The 22,089-nt window shown below is 35.1% G+C and overlaps 2 protein-coding genes across 2 annotated transcripts; both read left to right on the top strand.

The window, feature by feature from the left end:
* Positions 4,561-7,701, top strand: LOC109726040 (abscisic stress-ripening protein 3-like). Its single transcript, XM_020255471.1, has 2 exons — positions 4,561-4,710; positions 7,552-7,701. Exons 1-2 carry the CDS (start codon positions 4,561-4,563, stop codon positions 7,699-7,701), a joined length of 300 nt encoding a protein of 99 aa, XP_020111060.1.
* LOC109726039 (abscisic stress-ripening protein 2-like) lies at positions 15,422-16,194 on the top strand. The gene is made up of 2 exons (XM_020255470.1): positions 15,422-15,574; positions 16,039-16,194. The coding sequence occupies exons 1-2, from the start codon at positions 15,422-15,424 to the stop codon at positions 16,192-16,194; spliced, it is 309 nt and encodes a 102-aa protein (XP_020111059.1).

Below are 22,089 nucleotides of genomic sequence, written 5' to 3'. Positions count from 1 at the left end.
TTCCTGGCCAACATCAAGCTATTCAATTATTGTTTGCCGACAATCATGTCTCTATTCTTACTTATTTTCTGGCACATTAATTGTGACGTCCCAACTTCCCAGAGGGTCACCCATTCTAGTACTACTCCCGTCCTAGTACGCTTAACTCTTTTAATCTCTTGCGCCTAGTCACCACCCAAAATGTTTAAGCTGGGTTAAAAGTTTTAACCCTATTATATCTTATATATAAGATTACTTGGGGTTTTGCATTTTCTCCCCTTTAAACCTTGACGTCGTTATCAGGCTCGGACTCACAAGTATTAGGCGATGTGAGAGTCGTCTCGCTAGTCTAAACCGATCTTGTGGTGAGTTGCCCTCCACCAATAACAGTCAACAGTATGATAGTCTCGCTCTCTACTCTGTATAATCTTAGCTCAGTCGAAACTCATCTCACACTTTCGGTTGGTAATTAGCTCTGATACCAACTGTGACACTCCAATTCCCATAGGGTCACCTATCCTAGGACTACTACTGTTCTAGCACGCTTAACTCTCTTAACATCTTGAGCCTAACCACTACCCAAAATACTTAAGCCTGGTTAAGAGTTTTAGCTCTATTGTATCTTATATATAGGACTATCTGGAGTCTCACATTAATCCTCATATTTTCTCAAGATATATGGATCAAACTACAAATAGTGACTGTATTATAAACAAAAAAGAAAAACATTGTATTTGTGCACTAAAAAATAATTATAAATATTATATATAGGGACAAACGTATAGAACTTACCTGATGTCACGCTCCGCCCTGTTGCACAGTGGAGGTCATGTGGGCGCGCGCAGAGTTTTCCCTGGCTGTCTAAGACGTAAACAAAATCAATACATTGAATTTACTATTACAATATTGGAACATTCATATTTTACGTAATACATGAATTCTTCCTCAAATACAATTTTACTCTCAATTATATTTCCATTTTTAAAATTATCTTTACATTCTCGCTCTTTTGATATACTCTCGTGCAAAACTGTATTATATTATTTTTTTTAGATGAAATTTAATGTATTGGTTTTGTTTACGACTTGGGCAGATAGTAGAAACTCTATCCGTTCGGCAGGTCTGTGCATACGCACGCATGGCCTCCGCTGTGCAACGGGGTGGGGCGTGACACGTGAACTATGGACTATTTTGAATTATTTATTCAATCTTTCAAAATTTTAATTTTATTATCCAATCTTTTAATTTATTTGATTTTAGTTGATTAACGGCATCTTGATTTCAAAATTTGAATGCGTCATTTATTTTTAGAGTTTTAATTAGTATATTTCATACAATTCTCGCAACTAGTTATAAATTCATTGACGTTAGTAATTAGTTTAAATTTTGAAATTAAATTGCTGCTGACTGACTCAAATTAAACAAATTGAAAGGTTGGATAGTAAAAAATCAAAATTTTAAAAGGTTGAGTAGGTGAATCAAAAGGGTTTATAATTTAAGTAAATTTTGTACGTTATTACACACCATCGATCCATTTGTAGGTCCATTTTATCACATTAATCATATCATAATGTTACTTTTTTGAATATTAAAAATTTAAAAGAATTATTTCAATTTTTGGATAGGTGGGGTATAAAATATACATATTGTGAAGCTCTGCTTCCTAAGGAGCCACCCATCCTAGAGCTACTTTAACTCTAACAGCTTAATCCTCTTAATCTCTTATCCACCATTCAAAATATTATAACCAAATTAAAAAATTTTAGTCATATTATACCTTAGATATAGGATTATTTGAAATCTTGGAGTGTCACATTCTCTTTTACTTTAGGCTCTAACGTCCTCGTCAGGTTCAAGCATACTCATAAGTACCAGACGATATGAAACTCATCTCGCTAGCCTTACTCAACTTACAACGAACATCAGTCGGGAAATCACGCTCTACCCGTTATGTGACTCTAGCTTAGATGAGACTCATCTTATATTTTCGGCTGGTGATAGGCTCTAATACCAACTTTGGCGTCCCGCCTTCTAAGGAGTCGCCAATTATAGAACTACTTTAGTTCTAGCACACTTAACTCTTTTAACCTCTTGGGTCTAACCACCATCCAAAATACGATAGCCCGATTAAAAAATTTTAGTTCTATTATATCTTATATATAGAGAACTATTTCAAATCCTAAGTGCCACACATCCCACTTCAAAATTTAGCTATTTTTTTTGCTTTAATAAATTTATTATTGCGAGAATTATATGAAATTTACTAAACTTGTCAAGATAAGCGGCGCATTTAAATTTTAAAATCAAAATATTCTTGCGTGACTCAAATTAAACAAATTGAAAGGTTGGAAATAGTAAAAATCAAAATTTGAAAAAATTGGGTAGTCGGTTGGAAATGGTGTATATAATTCACGTAAGTTCTATATGTTTTTACCTACAAAAATATTCTGAGTGTCGAGGGCACTCATGTAATTTCACCATAGTTCAATATGTTCCTCCCCAAACCTTATCCTTTGTATATTATTATGAGTTAATTGCATACCCGTCCCTGCAAACATGATGAATTGCAGATATATCCTTGCAAAACTCAATTTTCATAAATTGTTCCTGCAAAAGTCCTAATGTATGCAGATATGTCCCTGCCGTTACGGTCTGTTAAAAAAATTTCGTTAACCACAGTTAAAAACTTAACCATGGTTAATTAATGACGTGAATTGACGGTTTTACCCTTCTTTCTCTTCCTCCTCTTCCACTTCCCTCTTCTTCGTTGCCGGCGAGGGAGGAGATGCGACGGCGGCGGCGGCGAACCCTCTCCCTCTTCCTCTTCCTCTTCCTTTTTCCCCTTCTTCTTCCTCTCCCTCTTTCCCCTTCTTCTTCCTCTCCCTCTTCTTCGTTGTCGGCGAGGGAGGAGATGCGGCGGCGGCGGCGAACCCTCTCCCTCTTCCTCTTCTCTCTTCCTCTCCCTCTTCCTCTTCTCTCTTCCTCTTCCTCTCCTTCTTCCTCTTCTCTCTTCTTCGTCGCCGGCGAACCCGACTCCGACCTCGCCGAAGCGCCGCCGCCGCAGTCCACTCCGGCGGTCGGAAGAGGGAGAGAAAGAGAAAGAGGAAATACTTTTGGAGGGACATATTTGTGAGGGCAAAAATGTTATTTCACGAATCCACTGTTAAAAAATAAACAGTTTACTAACAGATTCTAACCAAAGGAACATATTTGCATATATTAGGACTTTTGCAAGAACAACTTATGAAAATTAAGTTTTGCAGGAATATATCTGCAATTCACTATATTTGTAGGAACGTGTATGCAATTAACCCTATTATATATATATATATATATATAGAGCTAGGCTACTATACTAATCGTACACAGCGCTTCCGTGGACCAAGTTGTTTTCATATCAGGCTCCAAATGCGACGATCCGCCCGTTAACTTGATCTACACTTATTGAAAGTAGTTATAATACTAAATTTCATAATTTTTCGATATGATTTCCTATCAAACAAGAGTCTAAAATGAACGGCTGAAAATAAAAATCTCATAAAAAAATGATAAACAATTAAATCAATGATCAAATTATACGATCTTACTTCTAAATAGAAAAGAATTTTCTTATAATAATTTTCATTCGCATTTGATGTTTACAACCTGTTAAAACTCAACAAACACATTGTTGTCACACTACGGCCATTAAAATGCAATTTTGAGAACTTTGATACTAGTCAAAATGATATCTGAAAAAAATCTTATTAATTAGTTTCCAAATACTTTCAATATTGTAATCAAGTAAACCGTGGAGACCGATCGTGCGATTGGGAAGTCCACATCATCAAAAAAACTTGGTTAGCACGGATCCTCCGTACTACCAGTAGCATATACCGATCTATATAATATATGATATATATATAATAGGCTAATGCACCTACTATTAATAATAGACACCTTTCCTATCAATTTGTTTCTGATAATTCGAGATTCTGAATCCGATGATTCCGAGCCATGAATTGATCTAGAGTATTGAAAATCTAGAAACTAAATTTCATAAATTTTGATAATGGTTATACATGGGATCAAGTGTCGTAAAAATCGACAATTTTTGACCCTATAGAGCCGTTGTTTATGTTTAACCGGTGAAGCAATCCCAAATGCTATGAATTATAGAAAATTTCTTTTATAACTATTTAGATATGTTTGATAACTCTGATTACGAACTAAGAAAATCTAACCTCTATTAAGAAGTTAGCATTTATCAACCGTTCATTTTTCAACTCTTAAATAACTGATAATGATTTTAATAATACAAAATTTGGTTCTAAACATTTCAATTGTATATATAATCACTCAACGTGTCGGGATTAATTATCAATTTGAATCCGATCATTCAAAATCGACATTGATAGACAGGGTCCAATCCTAATAATACGATAGTACCGACCCTATATATTATATATATAATATATAGTATAAATATACTAACAATAATACTCGAGGCACTTGTTCCCCTCCATTTATACTGTTATATATATATACTCCGGGTAATATATATCATATAGTTTACAAATCTACCGCATAATACTCCACACCATGGCTGAGGAAAAGAAATCACCACTTCCCCTTTCCACACAAGGAGAGAACCCAACAGGGGGAGGTGTACTTAACGAAGAAGGAGGAAGGAGCACAAGCACAATGAGTCACCGCGACGAGCTTGCGCCGTCGCCGCCTGCCTTCGCCATGGTATATGCAACTCGTAACTACTAACTTCTCTCGAAAGAAATTAAACAACAAACATTAGTACACATGTATATTAAACTACAACTACACACAATTTTATCTATTACTATACCAATTATTTTATACAACAGTGTGCATGGTTCTTGTCGACGTAATACTAAGGTGCAATCCAGCTCGCTATTCGTGGTCAAAATATGTTCGCTCGAAATGACTCGGAATCAACTTCGCTCACGTTTAAAAACGAACCGTATTTTCAGCTCCGTTAATAAACGAGCGAACACGACAGGGTCTAGGTCCGCTCGCGTCGTCTCGCTCGATAACAGCTAAAATACAATTATATTTATATTTATATAAATAAATAAATATAATAAATAAAATAAATAAAATAATTTAGCATACATGTTAACGTGCCGATCTATGCAATGAAAGCTCTATCATCAAAAACAAATCGGTAGTAAACCGACCGTTCACTACCGACTATATATTCTACGCAAAACCTATATATATATATAAATATAATATATATATAATAATAATATATATTAGGCTGAATACTATTGATAATAAAACCCATCTTTAAACTATCATTTTTAACCTTTGATGAAAAAATTATAGGGTCAGGATAATTATCGTTAAAAGTTGAACTGTCCCAATAGATTGAGTGTCCTCACGGTTATATTAATTTAATCCAATGATTAGAAATAATAAAAGATGATCTAAAGGCAAAAAAACTGATAGGGCTAAACAATAGAATTTTGCTACTAATATAACTCCATTCCAACTATATATATATATAATATATAAAGTATCACTTGAATATTATTAATAGAAAAACACCTCTTTTTGCTAATCAATTTTTAAACCCTTGATAAATAATTAGAGGTTAATTGATGAATTAGTCAATTAGATCTGAGTGTCCCCCCTAGGGTTAGTGACCCCACTGGGTACCCTAGATTTAATACTAATGGTTAAAAATGATGAAAAGATTGTACCAAAGCTAAAAAAAACTGGTACAACAATGGATATTTTGCTACTAAATAGCCCAGTCCAACTATATAAATATTAATATAATTATAATATATATATATAATATATATATAAGTATATTAAATATGTTCAAACCATTTATTACCATAGGATTTATCACTAGTCCTTTCGAATGGAAAAAACCCAAGATAAAAAGAAGGACAAATTAAATCACATATAAATTAATGAGGGAGGGTTTTATATATTTTTGGATATAAACGTATAGAACTTGTGTGAATTATTTTTGAATTTACTATTCAATCAATTAAAAAATTTATTTTGCGATCCAATCTTTCAATTTATTTAATTTGAGTCAGTTAACGATACTTTAATTTTAAAATTTAACCTAGTTTTTAATTTAATAAATTTATGATTGTGAGAATTGCATGGAGTATACTAACTAAGGCTGTAAAAATAACTGACACATTCAAAATTTGAAGTCAAATTATCGTTGACTGACTTAAATCAAACAAATTAAAAAATTAGTTAGTAAAATTACAATTTTAGAAGGTTGTTCAGTCGATTCAAAATGATGCACAATTCAGATGAGTTCTATATATTTTTGCCTTCTTATATTTCCTTTTTAATTATTATTATTGGTGTCTTGAGGTGTTGACTTAGATACTATTTCGTTCACGAATTAGTTTTTCTTGTTTATTCTGATATTTATAGGCACAACTTTTCGGGTAAACACGAATTAGATTAGTTTTATGTTTGATATTGTTGGAATAAAAATTATTATAATTGTAAAATAAAAATATTTTACCTAAATACTAAGCATAAAAATATTAATAAGTTAATTAATTAATTAACTATAAATATTGTATTGTATAAGATGCATGATGGAGAAGCACATTAGTTAGTTAATTCATGATAAAAAATAATTTAATATTATTAATTATTTCAATAATTATATATTCAGTTAGATATTTTGTTAATAACTAAATTAGATAAGTTAAAGGGGAAAAATTTGCGTAGACCCCTGAACTTTAGCTTTTTCGCAAACGGGTGCTTGAATATCAATTTTGACAATTTGACTATCTAAACTTTATCAAATTATTTAATAGACTCCTCTTCTGAACCGTTTTTACTAATTATACATCTATTTTTGATCACAAGCCCTCAAAATATAAAATAATTTATTTTTTTCCTAAGTTTAGGGGTTCTCTAGATCTATACATTTTCCTACGTTAAAATATTAATTTCTTAATTAATATAAAAATAGTTAATGCATGGTTAGATAAGCATATTAGTAGATACTTATTTACTCAGCTAATTAATTATAGATAATAAATTAATTGCTTAGATTTTTTTATTTTATTTTTTGAGACATAGGTAGCTTTTCTTTTTCTTTTTTTTTTGGCTAAAATACACAAAACCTCTTCGTAAGTACTTGATTTTTCACTTTTCTTCACTGACTTTCAAAAATATATATACCGTTCATTTTTTATAATTTATACCGAGAATATCTTTAAAAATAACAGAAATATATTTTAATTTTTTTTTTTTATAGAACAAGAATAATTTGGTCATTTTATCTTTTTCATTAACACCATAGCCCAGCAAATATTTCTAACATTTTAAGATGACAAAATATAAATTTTTAAAAGTCAAAAAGAAAAAATAAAAAAAATAGTGTTTATAGGGGTTTTCCATATTTTAACCTTTATTTCTTTCTTTTTTTTTTTCTCGAGAGAAAAGAAAAATAACAAGCTACCTGCTTTATGGTGCGTAATTNTTGCTCAGATAGTTAATTAAATATTTCACAAATTTTTTTATAAAATTTTTAAAAATATTTTTATTTTGTTTTCCGATCAGTACGAAAGGCACGAGGAGAAGAAAGATCCGGAGCAGGCCCACAAGCATAAGATCGAGCAGGAGGTCGCCGAAGCGGTCGCCGTCGGCGGCGCCGGTTTCGCTTTCCACGAGCACCATGAGAAGAAAGAAGCACACAAACATGAGCATTAGATCGATCCATGCTTAAAATTTGCACCAGTTTTTATTATTGTTATTATTTTGTTATATATATATAAATAAATATATATAGATATTGCACTAATGAATAAGTGCTCTATATTAATCTTCTACATATATTAGTTTGGTTATATATAGTTAAGGGTTTGTGGTTGTGTTTGTGTATATATGCACAAAAAAAAAATAAAATGATGTTGAAATTATTATGTGTAATTATTTGTGCTGTTTAATTAATTATAGGCATATTCTCCTTAATTTATTCTTAGGCATCTCTTGCTTAATTATTGTGGAAGCTAGAGATTTTGGATTGTGAATTGAGCAACCATTGAGATTAATGTGGATTATTATTTTAATTGTTGTATATTACTCATTTTGTTTTAATTTTTGAGAAATACTTCAATACACCGGCTCAATTAAATCTAACCGTTCATATTTTAAGTCAAGATTGATTTTTACAAATTGGTAACCCACTCATCAGGTTACCAATCAAAATCAATAATAAGGGCAATATTGAAAAATAAATACTAGCTAATTACCAAATTGGATAACATTCAACAAATATTTGTTCTCTTCTTTAATTTTGTTATTTACCAAATTAGATATGGCTAATTTGATAAGTAACAAACCTTCATAGATTGAATTTAAAATTTAATTTGAGCTTAAACTTTATAACTATATATAGTAAATTCAAATTTAAAATTTAAATTTAATTTGCGACAGATTTAAAATTTTATTTAATACTCAAATCGTACAAATGAATTCAAAATTGGCTAAAGTTTTAAGCTCGGGTTCAAGTCAGGCTCGAGAATAACGGATAAGCTAAATCCTTTCAATGATACATCATTTTATATTTTGAATTTGAATATGATACATTAGTGAAAAAAAGCTAATTTAGAAAAGGTAATTATACAAAGATGGAATATTGAAGGATAAGCATAGAGGAAGATGGAATATTTTGGATTTACAAAGTGGATATGTCGTGAGGATGAAAATTTACCAAAATGCCCTCAATGCAAAATTCATGAAATGAGAAAGTTTTTGCCCTGGCTAAAGGGGTGACCGGTACAGATGGCAACAAGAGCCCGTCACGCCCTTTTCCCGTCACGCCCTTTTAAAAGATGCAATTAAGATGCATCACTACTGTTCATTTTTAAAAATTTAAGGGTTAAAATTTGTTTGGTGTATAGGAGCATTGCTCTTAACTTTTATATCTATTTGTGTGCTTAGTTTTGTGCATGCAGGGCTAGTGTGGTATTTGGGGCGAAAGCCAAAAGAGGTATGCTTTTTTATTTTTCATTGTGATTATAACAAATATATTGTAATCAAGTCACTTAATGTGCGGAGCATAAAATCACGTATGGAAATTAACATGACTGTTTTTTCATTGCAAAATCGAACTTACGAGCATTTGAGGGGTATTCATTAACAGTATCTGAGGCCTCCTTTCAGACACGATATCTCATGAGTACTTAAACATACTATAAATGAATGAACACTAACTTGTTAAAATATCTAGTTGAAAAACTTAACTCGTGTTTGACTTGTTTATTAACAAGTCGGATACTAGCTGGTTCGTGAACAGCAAGTTAGATTATCAGCACTGCTATTGAATAAAGAGTTGAAAGAACTAATAATAAAATTCACAAAATCTAGGTATATATATATATATATATAGAGAGAGAGAGAGAGAGAGAGAGAGAGAGAGAGAGAGAGAGAGCTAGGCTACTGTGCTTTCGAAACTACGGAGGCCTCCATGCTTGTAAGTTGTTTTCAATGATGGGACGTTCGATTCGGCGATCGGTTCCGTTAAACATGATCTATACTATTGGAACTATCTAGAAACCAAATTTCATAATTTTTTGACTTCGTTTGCCTAGTGAACGAGTAGCCTCAAAATGAACGGCTGAAAATAAAAATCTCATAAAAAACAGTGATAAATGACTTAAATTTCAAATCAGAAGTATTGTTCTTACTCTTGATGTTAAGTAGAACTTTCTATTAAAGTTTCATGTAATTTGGATACTTCTACACCGTTGAACTTAAAAACGTGTCACATCGGCCGTTAAAATAGTCATTTTTGAGACCTTGTGATCGTTTGGTAAATGATGTCGAAAAATTATAAAATTTGATTCCTAGATAGTTCCAATAGCATAGATTATGCCTAACGGAGCCGATCGTCGAATTGGATGTCCTATCTTCGAAAACAACTTACAAGTACGGAGGCCTCCGTACTTTCGAAAGCAAGGGAGACATACTCACTCACTCTCTCTCTCTCTCTCTCTCTCTCTCTCTCTCTCTCTCTCTCTCTCTCTCTCTATATATATATATATATATACCTAGATTTTGTGAATTTTATTATTAGTTCTTTCAACTCTTTATTCAATAGCAGTGCTGATAATCTAACTTGCTGTTCACGAACCAGCTAGTATCCGACTTGTTAATAAACAAGTCAAACACGAGTTAAGTTTTTCAACTAGATATTTTAACAAGTTAGTGTTCATTCATTTATAGTATGTTTAAGTACTCATGAGATATCGTGTCTGAAAGGAGGCCTCAGATACTGTTAATGAATACCCCTCAAATGCTCGTAAGTTCGATTTTGCAATGAAAAAACAGTCATGTTAATTTCCATACGTGATTTTATGCTCCGCACATTAAGTGACTTGATTACAATATATTTGTTATAATCACAATGAAAAATAAAAAAGCATACCTCTTTTGGCTTTCGCCCCAAATACCACACTAGCCCTGCATGCACAAAACTAAGCACACAAATAGATATAAAAGTTAAGAGCAATGCTCCTATACACCAAACAAATTTTAACCCTTAAATTTTTAAAAATGAACAGTAGTGATGCATCTTAATTGCATCTTTTAAAAGGGCGTGACGGGAAAAGGGCGTGACGGGCTCTTGTTGCCATCTGTACCGGTCACCCCTTTAGCCAGGGCAAAAACTTTCTCATTTCATGAATTTTGCATTGAGGGCATTTTGGTAAATTTTCATCCTCACGACATATCCACTTTGTAAATCCAAAATATTCCATCTTCCTCTATGCTTATCCTTCAATATTCCATCTTTGTATAATTACCTTTTCTAAATTAGCTTTTTTTCACTAATGTATCATATTCAAATTCAAAATATAAAATGATGTATCATTGAAAGGATTTAGCTTATCCGTTATTCTCGAGCCTGACTTGAACCCGAGCTTAAAACTTTAGCCAATTTTGAATTCATTTGTACGATTTGAGTATTAAATAAAATTTTAAATCTGTCGCAAATTAAATTTAAATTTTAAATTTGAATTTACTATATATAGTTATAAAGTTTAAGCTCAAATTAAATTTTAAATTCAATCTATGAAGGTTTGTTACTTATCAAATTAGCCATATCTAATTTGGTAAATAACAAAATTAAAGAAGAGAACAAATATTTGTTGAATGTTCATAATTTTTGACTTCGTTTGCTGAGTGAACGAGTAGCCTCAAATATGAACGGGCATGAAAAAAAAAATCTCCATAAAAACAGTGATAAAAATGCCTTAATTTAAATCAGAGTATGTTTCTTACTACTTGACTGTTAAGTAGATACTTTCGTATCTAAATGTTTCCATTATTTGGATACTTCTTACACGTTGAACGTTAAAAACGTGTCACATCGCGCCGTTAAAATAGTCATTTGTTGAGACTTGCTGATCGTTTGTAAAATGACTGTCGAAGAAATTATAAATATTTGATTCTAGATAGCTTCAATAGCATCAGATTATGTGCCTAACAGAGCGCATCGTCGAATTGGATGTCCTATTCTCGAAAACAACTTGACAAGTACGGAGAGCCTCCGTAGCTTTCGAAGCTAAGGGAGAACATACTCAGCTCACTCTCGTCTCTCTCTCCGTCTCTCTCATCTCTCATACTCTCTCTGCTCTCTCTCTCTCTGCTCCTCGTATATTATATATATATATTATATATATATATAGAGTTGAGCTAGAATACTATCGATAGCCAAACGGGCTCCGTTGCCACCATTGTTTTCAATGATGGAGACTCAAATCGCGATCGGCATCGTTGAAATATGATTATACCACTGAAGATGTTTAGAGAATCAAATTTGATACATTGTCGATATGTATTCTCTTATTCACTCAAGTGGACACCAAAATGACGGGTTGAAGAATGAATATTCTTTAAAAATAATGATAGGAGTCTTGTAATAGATCAACGGGATAGATTTCTGGTTTTAATAGTATAAACGACATTATTCTACACAAAAATTCAATGATTAAATCTTTCACGCCATTAAACAGATGAAAACGCCTCTATATCGACATTTAAAATTAAAATTTTGAAACCCTTTGATCATTAGGCAATGATGTCGAAATAGAATTTGACATTTGATTTTCTAAACATTTCAGGGTTATAGCATCATGTTTCAACAATGCTGATCGTCGATTTGGAGGCTCTATCATCGAAACACAATAGGTGCAACGGGAGCCGTTTGCCCTACGCGATCTTATTCTATGCTAACTCTCTCTCTCTCTCTCTCTCTCTCTCTCCTCTCTCTCTTCTCTCTCTCTCTCTCTCTCTTCTCTCTCATATATATATATAGATATAGAATTATTATGACTATATACTCATAGTACAAGCCCTTGGTATATTGAGTTTCGGCGTTGGATGAAGAGTGTACGGTTACGAGATAGTGGTCCCCGTTAAATGATATTGGTCCCCTAAGGTAGAGTGGGTGGAGTGGTTTAATAGTATATTACACGACGTGTAAATGATCAAAGAGGTAGATTAACGGTAGAAAGTCAAATACGTATCAAAGGGCTTGCCTACTCCTTACCATCGATAGTTAGTGCAGGACTCGTATGATGTATATATATATTTTTTTATATATAATTGGCTAGATATTCTTTTAAAAGTATCACCATTGGCTGTTTTAGCGTTCTTTAGCCTTGAATTACCCGTTGATTACTATAGCTATTAGATCAAATACTTTTCACCCTACCACGACTACCGACCACTCTAATCACCATCATACAACCTTAACATTCCTCAGTCCAATAGTTTAAAAACTTCAAAGCCCAACTCATTGGTCTTTGAGAAGTATTATAGCTCAACTCTCTCTCTCTCTCTCTCTCTTCTCTCTCCTCATCTCTCTCTCTTTCTCTCTCTTCTCTCTCTCTCTCTCTCTTATCATAGATATATACTAATATATAAAATATATATATATATATATATATTATATATATATATTCGATAATAACAAGTCGAACGCAGGCAAACCTCCTGTCTCGTGTCCTGCTATTAAAATTTTCGAGCAAAAAATTCAGCTCGCATCATATTTACGGGTTTATGAACACCGCAGCGATGACCTCGAGCTCATGAGATTCCACCTCTTCGCGCCCGTCTCTCTCTCTTCTCTCTCTCTCTCTCTCTCTCTCATCTCCTTCTCTCTCTCTTCCTCTCTTCTCTCTCTATTTTTGGATGTGAAACATGACCAATTTCTGTAATGAGAAATAGATCCAACAAGAAGTCTCTCTCTCTTCTCTCTCTCTCTCTCTCTCTCTCTCTCTATTTTTGGATGTTGAACATGACCATTTTGATGAAAAAATAGATCCAACAAGAAGTCTTCTCTCTCTCTCTCTCTCTCTCTCTCTCTCTCTCTCTCTCTCTCTCTCTCTCTCTCTCTCTCTATTTTTGGATGTTGAAACTGACCATTTTGTAATGAGAAAGTAGATCCAACAAGAAGTTCATGTAATAAGAAATAGAGCCAAAAGGTTGAGAGTAGAGAAAAGATGAAAGTTGGCCATTATCAGTGCACTAGCGGATGCAAAGAGATCCAAATTGGTGGAGCTGTCTCCTGATCTGTACGAAATAGGCTGGTAAGTGAGTGGGAATTAAAATCATAGAAAAACATAATCTGTTCCGATCTGTTATGCAAATGGAGCGCAAGGTGGGAGATTCCTTAATTTCTTTTTTTAATCTATTCCAATCGGTCAAAAAATCCGTTCCTGTCTGATCTGATTCGAATGAAGCGGTAAGTGGGGGTCCAAAATAGGATTAAATTAAATCGTCCTGAATCTCTGTCCGACCAAACAATAATTAGATCCAACTCTTTTAATAATAAAAAAAAAGAAAATGTGGATCCAATTCCATTCATATATATAAATATTTATTATTTTTCCAATCCAATAATAGAGTAGTTACATGACCAACGAATAGAAAATAAGATCCATAACCTCAATGAGAACGCACTCTCCTAGTTGTAGATCAATTCCCTTGTCAAATTGCATTAATTTAATTATTTGACTAAATCAATAAGTGCTAGTCACGTTATTGGATTATTATTATTATTATTATTATTATTTGTCTTTAATTTTGTGTCTCAGTTAGATGCACTACGTACATATCTTCCATACATAAAAAGCTGAATAAATATGACCCGTTTTTAAAAGGAAAAATGGCTAAATGTATTAAAAAAAACTTTATTTTGTGTCTCAAATAAGGCTATGCATAAAAAATCATACCAAATACATCCTTTGATGCGTGATGTGAACATTGATTAGAAATTATGGATTTATAAGAGTTAATTAGCTTAATTGTTTCTAATAAAAAACTTACATATAAAGGGTGTGATATTAACATATATAGCTGATTAATATTCCTACTGACGAACAGATACATTATATCTGCGTCACTATTTACTAACTGAATTTGATGAGATTCGATGAATCTTGTTTCTCTAGTTGAAGTTAATCTTGTATTATTATCCCCATAATTACTTCGATTTTAGGCTAAATAAGAATATGAGCACATGAAATGATATTCTCCATTAATAGGATAAACTTTCTCTTTATATAGAAACTAACTTAGGAAAGAATTAAGCAATGGGAACAAGTTTCTGGTGCAGTGGATAACCCAGACACTACAACAGATTTAGGTTATAGCGACACATGTTTGGGACACTTTTGTATAAAGGGTCACATTTATGCCAAAACTTAAAAAAATCCTATTAATGCCTAAATATAATGTCCAATCCAACTAAAAATAAAAGGGTACTCTACTCAACCCACTCCACTTAGCCATTCGGCCCGATTACAAACAGAAAAGAAAAAAAAGAAAAAGAAAAGAAAAAAATCGATTATCATTTTCCCTTCTCCCGTCACTCAATCGACTGAAATCCTAAATGAAGATCATTTTCTCTCGTCCTGCTCTGCCCACCGTAGCCAACGAGGTAGAGTTCCAGCGGTTGCTAGATGTTTAAATAAATGTTGGTAAATTAGCAGCACTCTTTATAGATTATAGCAACACTCTTTAACTGTCACTATATATCTACGACCTACATATAGCAACACTTTTCAAAAGTGTCGGTAAATTTAGCCAGCAGCACTTTTTTGACCTATGCCGATATTTAAAAGTGTCCGCTATAGACCGTTTTTATTGTAGTGAGAATAACAGCAAATATTTTTTTAAATAATATGGCTAAAATTGATACAATGTTAAATACCCAACTACCCCTCACATGGTCAACTAACATGTGTGAAGAATCTCACAGCAGTGCAAGGGCATCCAGGTAATTTCAACCCTTCCTCTCCCTCCTATATATAGGAGGTTGTTCCTATACTCTCAACATCATCTTATACATATTCTCTCCATTAACAAACATCTTCATAAGAAAACTCTGTTTAGTTACTTGTTCTTGTACATTTAGTTAACAATGGCTCAGGAGAAAGAGAAGCACCACTTCCACTTGTTCCAACACAAGGAGGAGGATTCATCTGAGGTTGACTATGAAAAGGAAGAGAAGGAGCACAAGCACAAGGAGCATTCTTGGCGAGTTTGGTCCCTGCCGCCGGTGCCTTCGCCTGTGGTAATTCGAGGATCTTAGCACGCCAAGAGCACAATTATATATTCCACTATATATAATATTATATATATATATTATATATATATAACAAGTCTACTATGCCTATAAGAGCACCATCAGTCTTGTATACGCATATAGCCATAGTAGACCTGCTTGCTCTCTGCTCGTCTCCTCTCTCTCTCTCTTCTTATATTATATATATATATATATATTATTTTATCTTTTTTTTTCTTCTTATTTCGTAAGCCCAGTACGTAGAATTAAGAAAAGTCGGATTTTCTCACGCTGAGGAGATCAAATAAAATAATAAAGTTTAGGGACTTAATTAATTTTTCAAGTACTTAGTTCTCATACCATTTCTTTTTACTTAAATATATAGTAGATAATGGATATATAATTATGTATAGTAGTTATTTTTAACCTGATATACATATAATATATATATGTCTTCAATTTTGAGCATGCAGCATGAGAAGCATAAGGCAAAGAAGGACCCCGAGCACGCGCACCACCACAAGCTCGAGGAGGAGATCGCCGCCACGGTTGCGGTCGGCGCCGCGGGCTTCGCTTTCCATGAGCACCATGAAAAAAAAGATGCACACAAGCACCAGAATTATGAGTGATCGAAAAGGAGTTCGCACGTACGTACGTGCATGTTTCATGCATGCATGCATGCACGCACGTCGCATGGATTTGCACCTCCCCTAGTGATGAATAAATAATGTTGTGTTTAGGTTAATATGTGTTAGGTCACTTTAATTAGTTTCCATCTTTATCTTTTCTAGTTAATAAAAACCTTTTATTTTTGGATATTTTTAAGTGGGTCGCATTATATAATAACAAATTATGTTTCTGGTTGTGTTTGTTGAGAGAGAGAGAGAGAGAAAGAAAAAGAAAATGGAGGTGAAGTGTGTCTTGTTATAATTAATTGTTACTGCTTAATTTTAATCTTATTTAATCGTATTTTTGTGCCTCATCTTTTGCATTTGATGAGTTCTAATATTTTTGCTTTAAGTTAACATCTTCTTTTCTTTTTTAGAAAAAGTTAACATTTTCTTTAAAGAAAAGATTTTTAGGCTATTAAATAGATTTCCACACTGGTGTTGAATATTGATTCATTTTCGTTTTATGACTCTTTTTATATGTCTAAAATTCATTTATAGCAATTTCGATTGAGGTGATTTTTATTTTTATTTTTTAAATATGTCTAAAGGTGAAAGAGTTGAATCTAATTAGGGGTGAGCACTATTCGAGTAAATTAAATTGAATTAATGTTTGGTTCTATTTTAAAAATGAAAAAAAAAACAAACAAATTGAATATATATATATAGCTGATATTTTAATGATTTAACATATATATTAGTCTTAAATTAAAAAAAATATGTAACAAATAGTAAATAATAACCACCAACTAATTAGAGGCTTTAATTATTACTACCTTTAGATTAAAGATTTTTCATATACATTAATCATAATTATATATTTAAATCAAAAAAAATATTATTGAAGCCAAATAAACCTAACCGATGCTCACCTCTAGATCTAATTAGATTTATCTATGTGGCCTAGCTATAATATCTTTTTAATTTAAATACACACAACTTTTTTCGTGCAGCAACAATTAAAAATAAAAATTTTAAATTAAAGCTTCTATTTCGCTCTACAAACCAATAATACTCTTTACTCTTTTGCTGAAACGAAACATTAAGATCTTTTATTTAGTTGTGAAATGTCTAACTACTACTTCTCTGTTAGATGTGACTCGAAATTGATAATCGACTCAAGTTTGGGTTTTCGACTTGTCGACAGTTTCACGGTACGACCAAATTGAAAAATAAATTTGTGAAGGAAAAATAAATGTCTGTGGTGGGTAGCAGAGGGCTTGGCCCTGTTAAGAGTTTCCTTCTTGTTTTTGCCCTAGAGGCGTGAGATTATGGTCGGTTGTATAATCTGAACATTGTATTCCCTTTTCGTTTTGATAGTGAAGTTCTCTCCTCCCTCGCCCGTGATTTTTTTCTGCAAAAAATTTTCCACGTAAATTTTGTGTATTCTCTTTTGTTTCTATTTGTGGTTTGTTTATTTTGTGTTCGCCATTTCGTTTCCGTTTGTGCGTTTGTCGTAACATTCTCAAAGGATATAAAATTGCTTCGCATAAACACAACACTATTAATTTATACGAAGCACAAAATCACTATTATTAATAGTGGTCTAGCACAAATAATCTCAGTCAATTTTTTATTTTTCTCGAATGTCATATTCCTCATTCTCAAATGCGAAAGCGCTCCTCATTATTACTATGATTTTTATTTTTTTGTCATTTTCTTTTATTCTCTTCATATTGCGATATGCATGATGATTAAGACTTCGTTTGAGATTGCAGAGAGATTGCATTACGTGCAGTGAGAAAATACGATAGAAAAATATTTTGCTTGTTTTCGTACGTAATATTATATTCTACATATCGTGATGAGTTGGTTATGATATATTTTCTGTAGTTTTTCCGGAAAACGCAAAAGCATATTTCTATATACTTTTACCTAAATTCCATTTTATCTAATAGTGTTAAGGTAATACCAAATTAAGCGCCTAAGTATTACTATACTATATAATTTGCAAGGTTGCTATGCACCTCCGTACTTTTAAGTTGTTTGTAATTATGAAAGCTATATCTTATATAGCGATCAATTTGTTAAAATTGATCTACTATATTGAAACTATTTTAAAACCCAAATTGTATAATTTTTTGACTTTATTTGCTTAGTGAACTAATAATCTAAAAATGAATTGTTGAAAATAAAAATATCATAAAAAATAGTGATAGAAGACTTAAATTTCAGATCAGAAGAAACGATCTTGCTTGTGATGATAAATAGAATGTTTTATTAAAATTTCACATAATTTGGATTGTTTTACACCATTAAATTTATAAACATGTCACTTTAATCATTAAAATAGTCATTTTTGAAGTCCTTTGATCACTTGACAAATAATGTCGAAAAATTATAAAATTTGGTTTCTACATTTTTCTAATAGCGTAAATTACGTCTAACAGAGAAGATCATCAAATCAGATATTATATTATTGAAAATAACTTGAAAGTACGGAAGTCTCCATATTTTCAAAAGCACATAAGGTCGTACTCCTAATCTACGCGGTGTTTTACGAAACCCATATTCTACTAAATCAAGTGCTAAGTTAGTGTTGTTTATTATTTCTTTAAGGGAAATATTTTATCAAAATCACCAATCACATTGCGAGTGCTGATCAATTTTTCCTCTTTGTTTGGTGCTGATATATATATATATATATATATATATGAAAGTCAAAATGAGCATTAATCCTTATCTCCAAAGAAACTTAATTAAAATAATACATACTTTGTGTCATTTGTAATTTAGCAGCTCCAAAGGAACTTAAAACAACTGGTGGAGGGAGTTCCACAAAGTTAACCAAAGGCGCCGTGTCTTTGTTACTTAAACAAATTTTTGTCTTTCTCAAATAGCCTTTTTTACATGAGAAAAAAAATATATATAGCTAGACATAGAAGCTAGCTTCCGAGTTATAAAATTAAGTAGAAACTTTAACTTGAAATTGTTGCTTTGATTACTTGTTGGAAGATCCTCAAAAGATTTTAATTAGTTAAAGAACTTCTAATGCTTATTAAAACAACTCATTTCAAACAACACTTCTGCAAACTCCGACCGAGCAAACAATTAATACGAGACTTTTTCATAGGCTTATTATGTGGATTTGAATTAAATGGGAGAGAATTACTAACGCTAGGAATCGGGCGTGACTGTAAGGACTGAAATTTTGACAGTGTAACTAAACTCTCTGTTGACGATGTTTATGTGTGTAATTTAATTACATAAGCACTCGTCAAGTTTCAGGAGAAACTGAGCTAAAACGGAGAAGTTACGCGATTATTAGTTTTCACTTAAGTGAATAGTAACTCCGATTTTCCGGAGAAGCCACGGAGTAGAGTTGGCTTCTGGTGCGTATCGGACTCTGTTCATATCAGTCCAATAGCTCGTTTCGATCGGTTCAGCTATTCTGGAACTACTGGCGCTGACGAATTTTGAGTTTGATGCACGAATTTCGAGAAAATCCGAAAATACGTGTTTTATATGTATTTATGTGTTATTCCTTCTATTGGAAAGAAGTTTGGATTTTGTCGTGAATCCGTGGTCGATCGTGGTGAAACAAAATCGTAGCTTTGTTGTCTCTGAGGTGCTGATCGCACTGGTGCAATCCGTTCGCAAATCTGACGGACGGATCTGCGGAGATCGCACGTTGATCGAGGAGAGGTCGGTGTTGGAAAATGGGTAATTTCGCAAAAAGTGCGATATTTTATGTGCCGTTTCGCGTGAATTTGTTTGTGAAGGTGTATTCGTGCATATTTCACGCGTTGTGAAGGGCTGGGATAGAAATATTCTTATTAGAGGGGCTAAATTGCTTATTGCCACATATTTATATGTGTGTTGGAACCTAGGGCTTCGTGGAAACCCTAACCCTAGCCCTCCCTGTGCACCAACCGCCTAGGAGGCCCCCTGCCTACGCCGTGCTTGCACCCCGGCGGCCGGCGGCCGCCGCCGTCGCCGGAAAAGGCTTCCCCAAGCTCCAACCTTCCTCCCTCTCCCTCCACCTTGGCCGAGGAAGTTCCAAGCACCATCCTGAGCCGGCCAGGCCTCGGGTGAGGTGAGCCCCGACCCAGGCACCCCGCCGACACCGTCACCGCCGACCCCACCGTCGCGTGCGCCGCCGGAGCCGCCTAGCCTCCTGCGGCCCCAGGGACACCACCCAGGCGAAGCTGGGTGGCTCGGCGTGTGACCCTGCCGCCGTTTCCGACGCGCGGAGGTCTCCGCCGACGGTCCGGCGACCATCGCGCCCGACCCGCCCCCTCGAGGGCCCGGCCGCCGCAGGAGCCCTGCCGCCGCCTGTGTGCTGTAGGGGCCGAACGCGGGGCCCGCCTTCACTCCCGGGCATCGCCGCCACCGCCGACGCAAGCTCGGCCACCCCTCGACCCTGGCATCTCCCCGAACCGCGCCCGACCTTGCCCCGGCCGCCGCGTCGCCGCGGCAATTGTTGGAACACACCAAACCGCAAAGGAGTTGTCGGCTCCGTACGCCGCCGCCGCACTCCTCGGCCGCCCTGCGCCGCCTGGCGTGGAGTGCCCCGAGCCCGCCATCTGGTGCACCCATCCCCGGCCGACGCCCGCCGGAATACCGCGGCGGCCAACCTAGCTCCCCCTCACTGTGAGTGTCATTTATGCAGCCAGCACTGTTTTCCCACTTTCCCGGTAACTATTCCGGCAATCCGAATGGTCTTTTGACCTCGGGAAGTGAGCACGATGCATCCTTAGGTCGTGCTGACATCGTGCTCACTTCCGTCGAGCCCTGCGATGCCTTGGTTGCTTGGCCAACCGCGATCTTCCTGCAGTGCGCCGTGCTTCGCTGACCTTCGCGTCGCTTGTACGCGCACAGCAGTCGCCGAATGTGCTCGGAATGGTGAGCACGGTCTCCGGCACGCTGAAACCTATCAGCGGGTCGACGGTTGACCAGCGAACCTCGTATCGCAAGATCGGGCCATAAAACTGCGGAAATCGCATAAAATGATAGATTTTAGAGGTTCATGTTATGCTTTCTTGCTTATAACTTCAACTCGGTCGCTGTGGACAGCCGTTGTAAATGCTGAGGTAACCTCGTGGACTAATCGTCCAAGGCCCAAGCCACTGCCGGACGATCGAAAAAGCCTTTGTTTGCGGGCGTTTACGGCGAAATTCGTCGACGGACGCGATCTTTAGTTCCGTTTTATCCGACGGTTGCCTCGGGATCGTTGCGATGTCGCCTAAGGCCTTGCTTGGCCAGGTTCACCCGTGTCGTTTCGAGGGCTTCAGCAAATGACGGGTGAGCGACTGGTGGGTCCGGGTCACAAAAGCACTTTCGGCGAACCGCGGTTCGAGACGTTTCAGTTCAACGACTGTTTGTTCCGAGGCGATTGTGTCGTGTTTGCTGCATGTGTCGTTATATAGAGTACTAGTGGCAGGTTTGACTCCCAGTTGGAGTGGTGGGAGTTCCGGCGACAGTTAGTGGGTCCCGGCGGAGTCTCCGTGAGATTTTCAGGACTTCCGGCCGAGTTCGGTATCGTTTTGGGAAACGATCTCGTTGGTTGTTTTGTGGGTTATGCTTTTAGGTTTCTTCAGCTGTGGGTTAACATTAACCCAGTGCGACCTATCCTTAGGTCCGGGTTGACGTTCTTTTGCAGTCAGGAGATATCTAGGCCGACAGTTGTACAGGTGGTACTTCGATCGACCGTCGCGTACAGTGGCTGCACGCGCTCGGTGACGTCCTTTACCTTGTTGTTTATATCTATTACCATATATATGTTGAGCCTGCACCCATACTGTTTATCTTATTACTCTACTTAGTTGTTGCCAAGTTGTAGTATATGTGTTAGGAGTAGAGTAGACTTTATCTGTATATGCATTCTTGCTGACCTGGTTGTGCGTTTTTGTACTT

The sequence above is a fragment of the Ananas comosus genome, linkage group 20 (assembly GCF_001540865.1).
Source record: "Ananas comosus cultivar F153 linkage group 20, ASM154086v1, whole genome shotgun sequence".
Classification (NCBI taxonomy): domain Eukaryota; kingdom Viridiplantae; phylum Streptophyta; class Magnoliopsida; order Poales; family Bromeliaceae; genus Ananas; species Ananas comosus.
The sequence above is the reverse complement of the archived record's forward strand: the minus strand, read 5'-3'. Positions and strand labels throughout refer to the sequence as shown.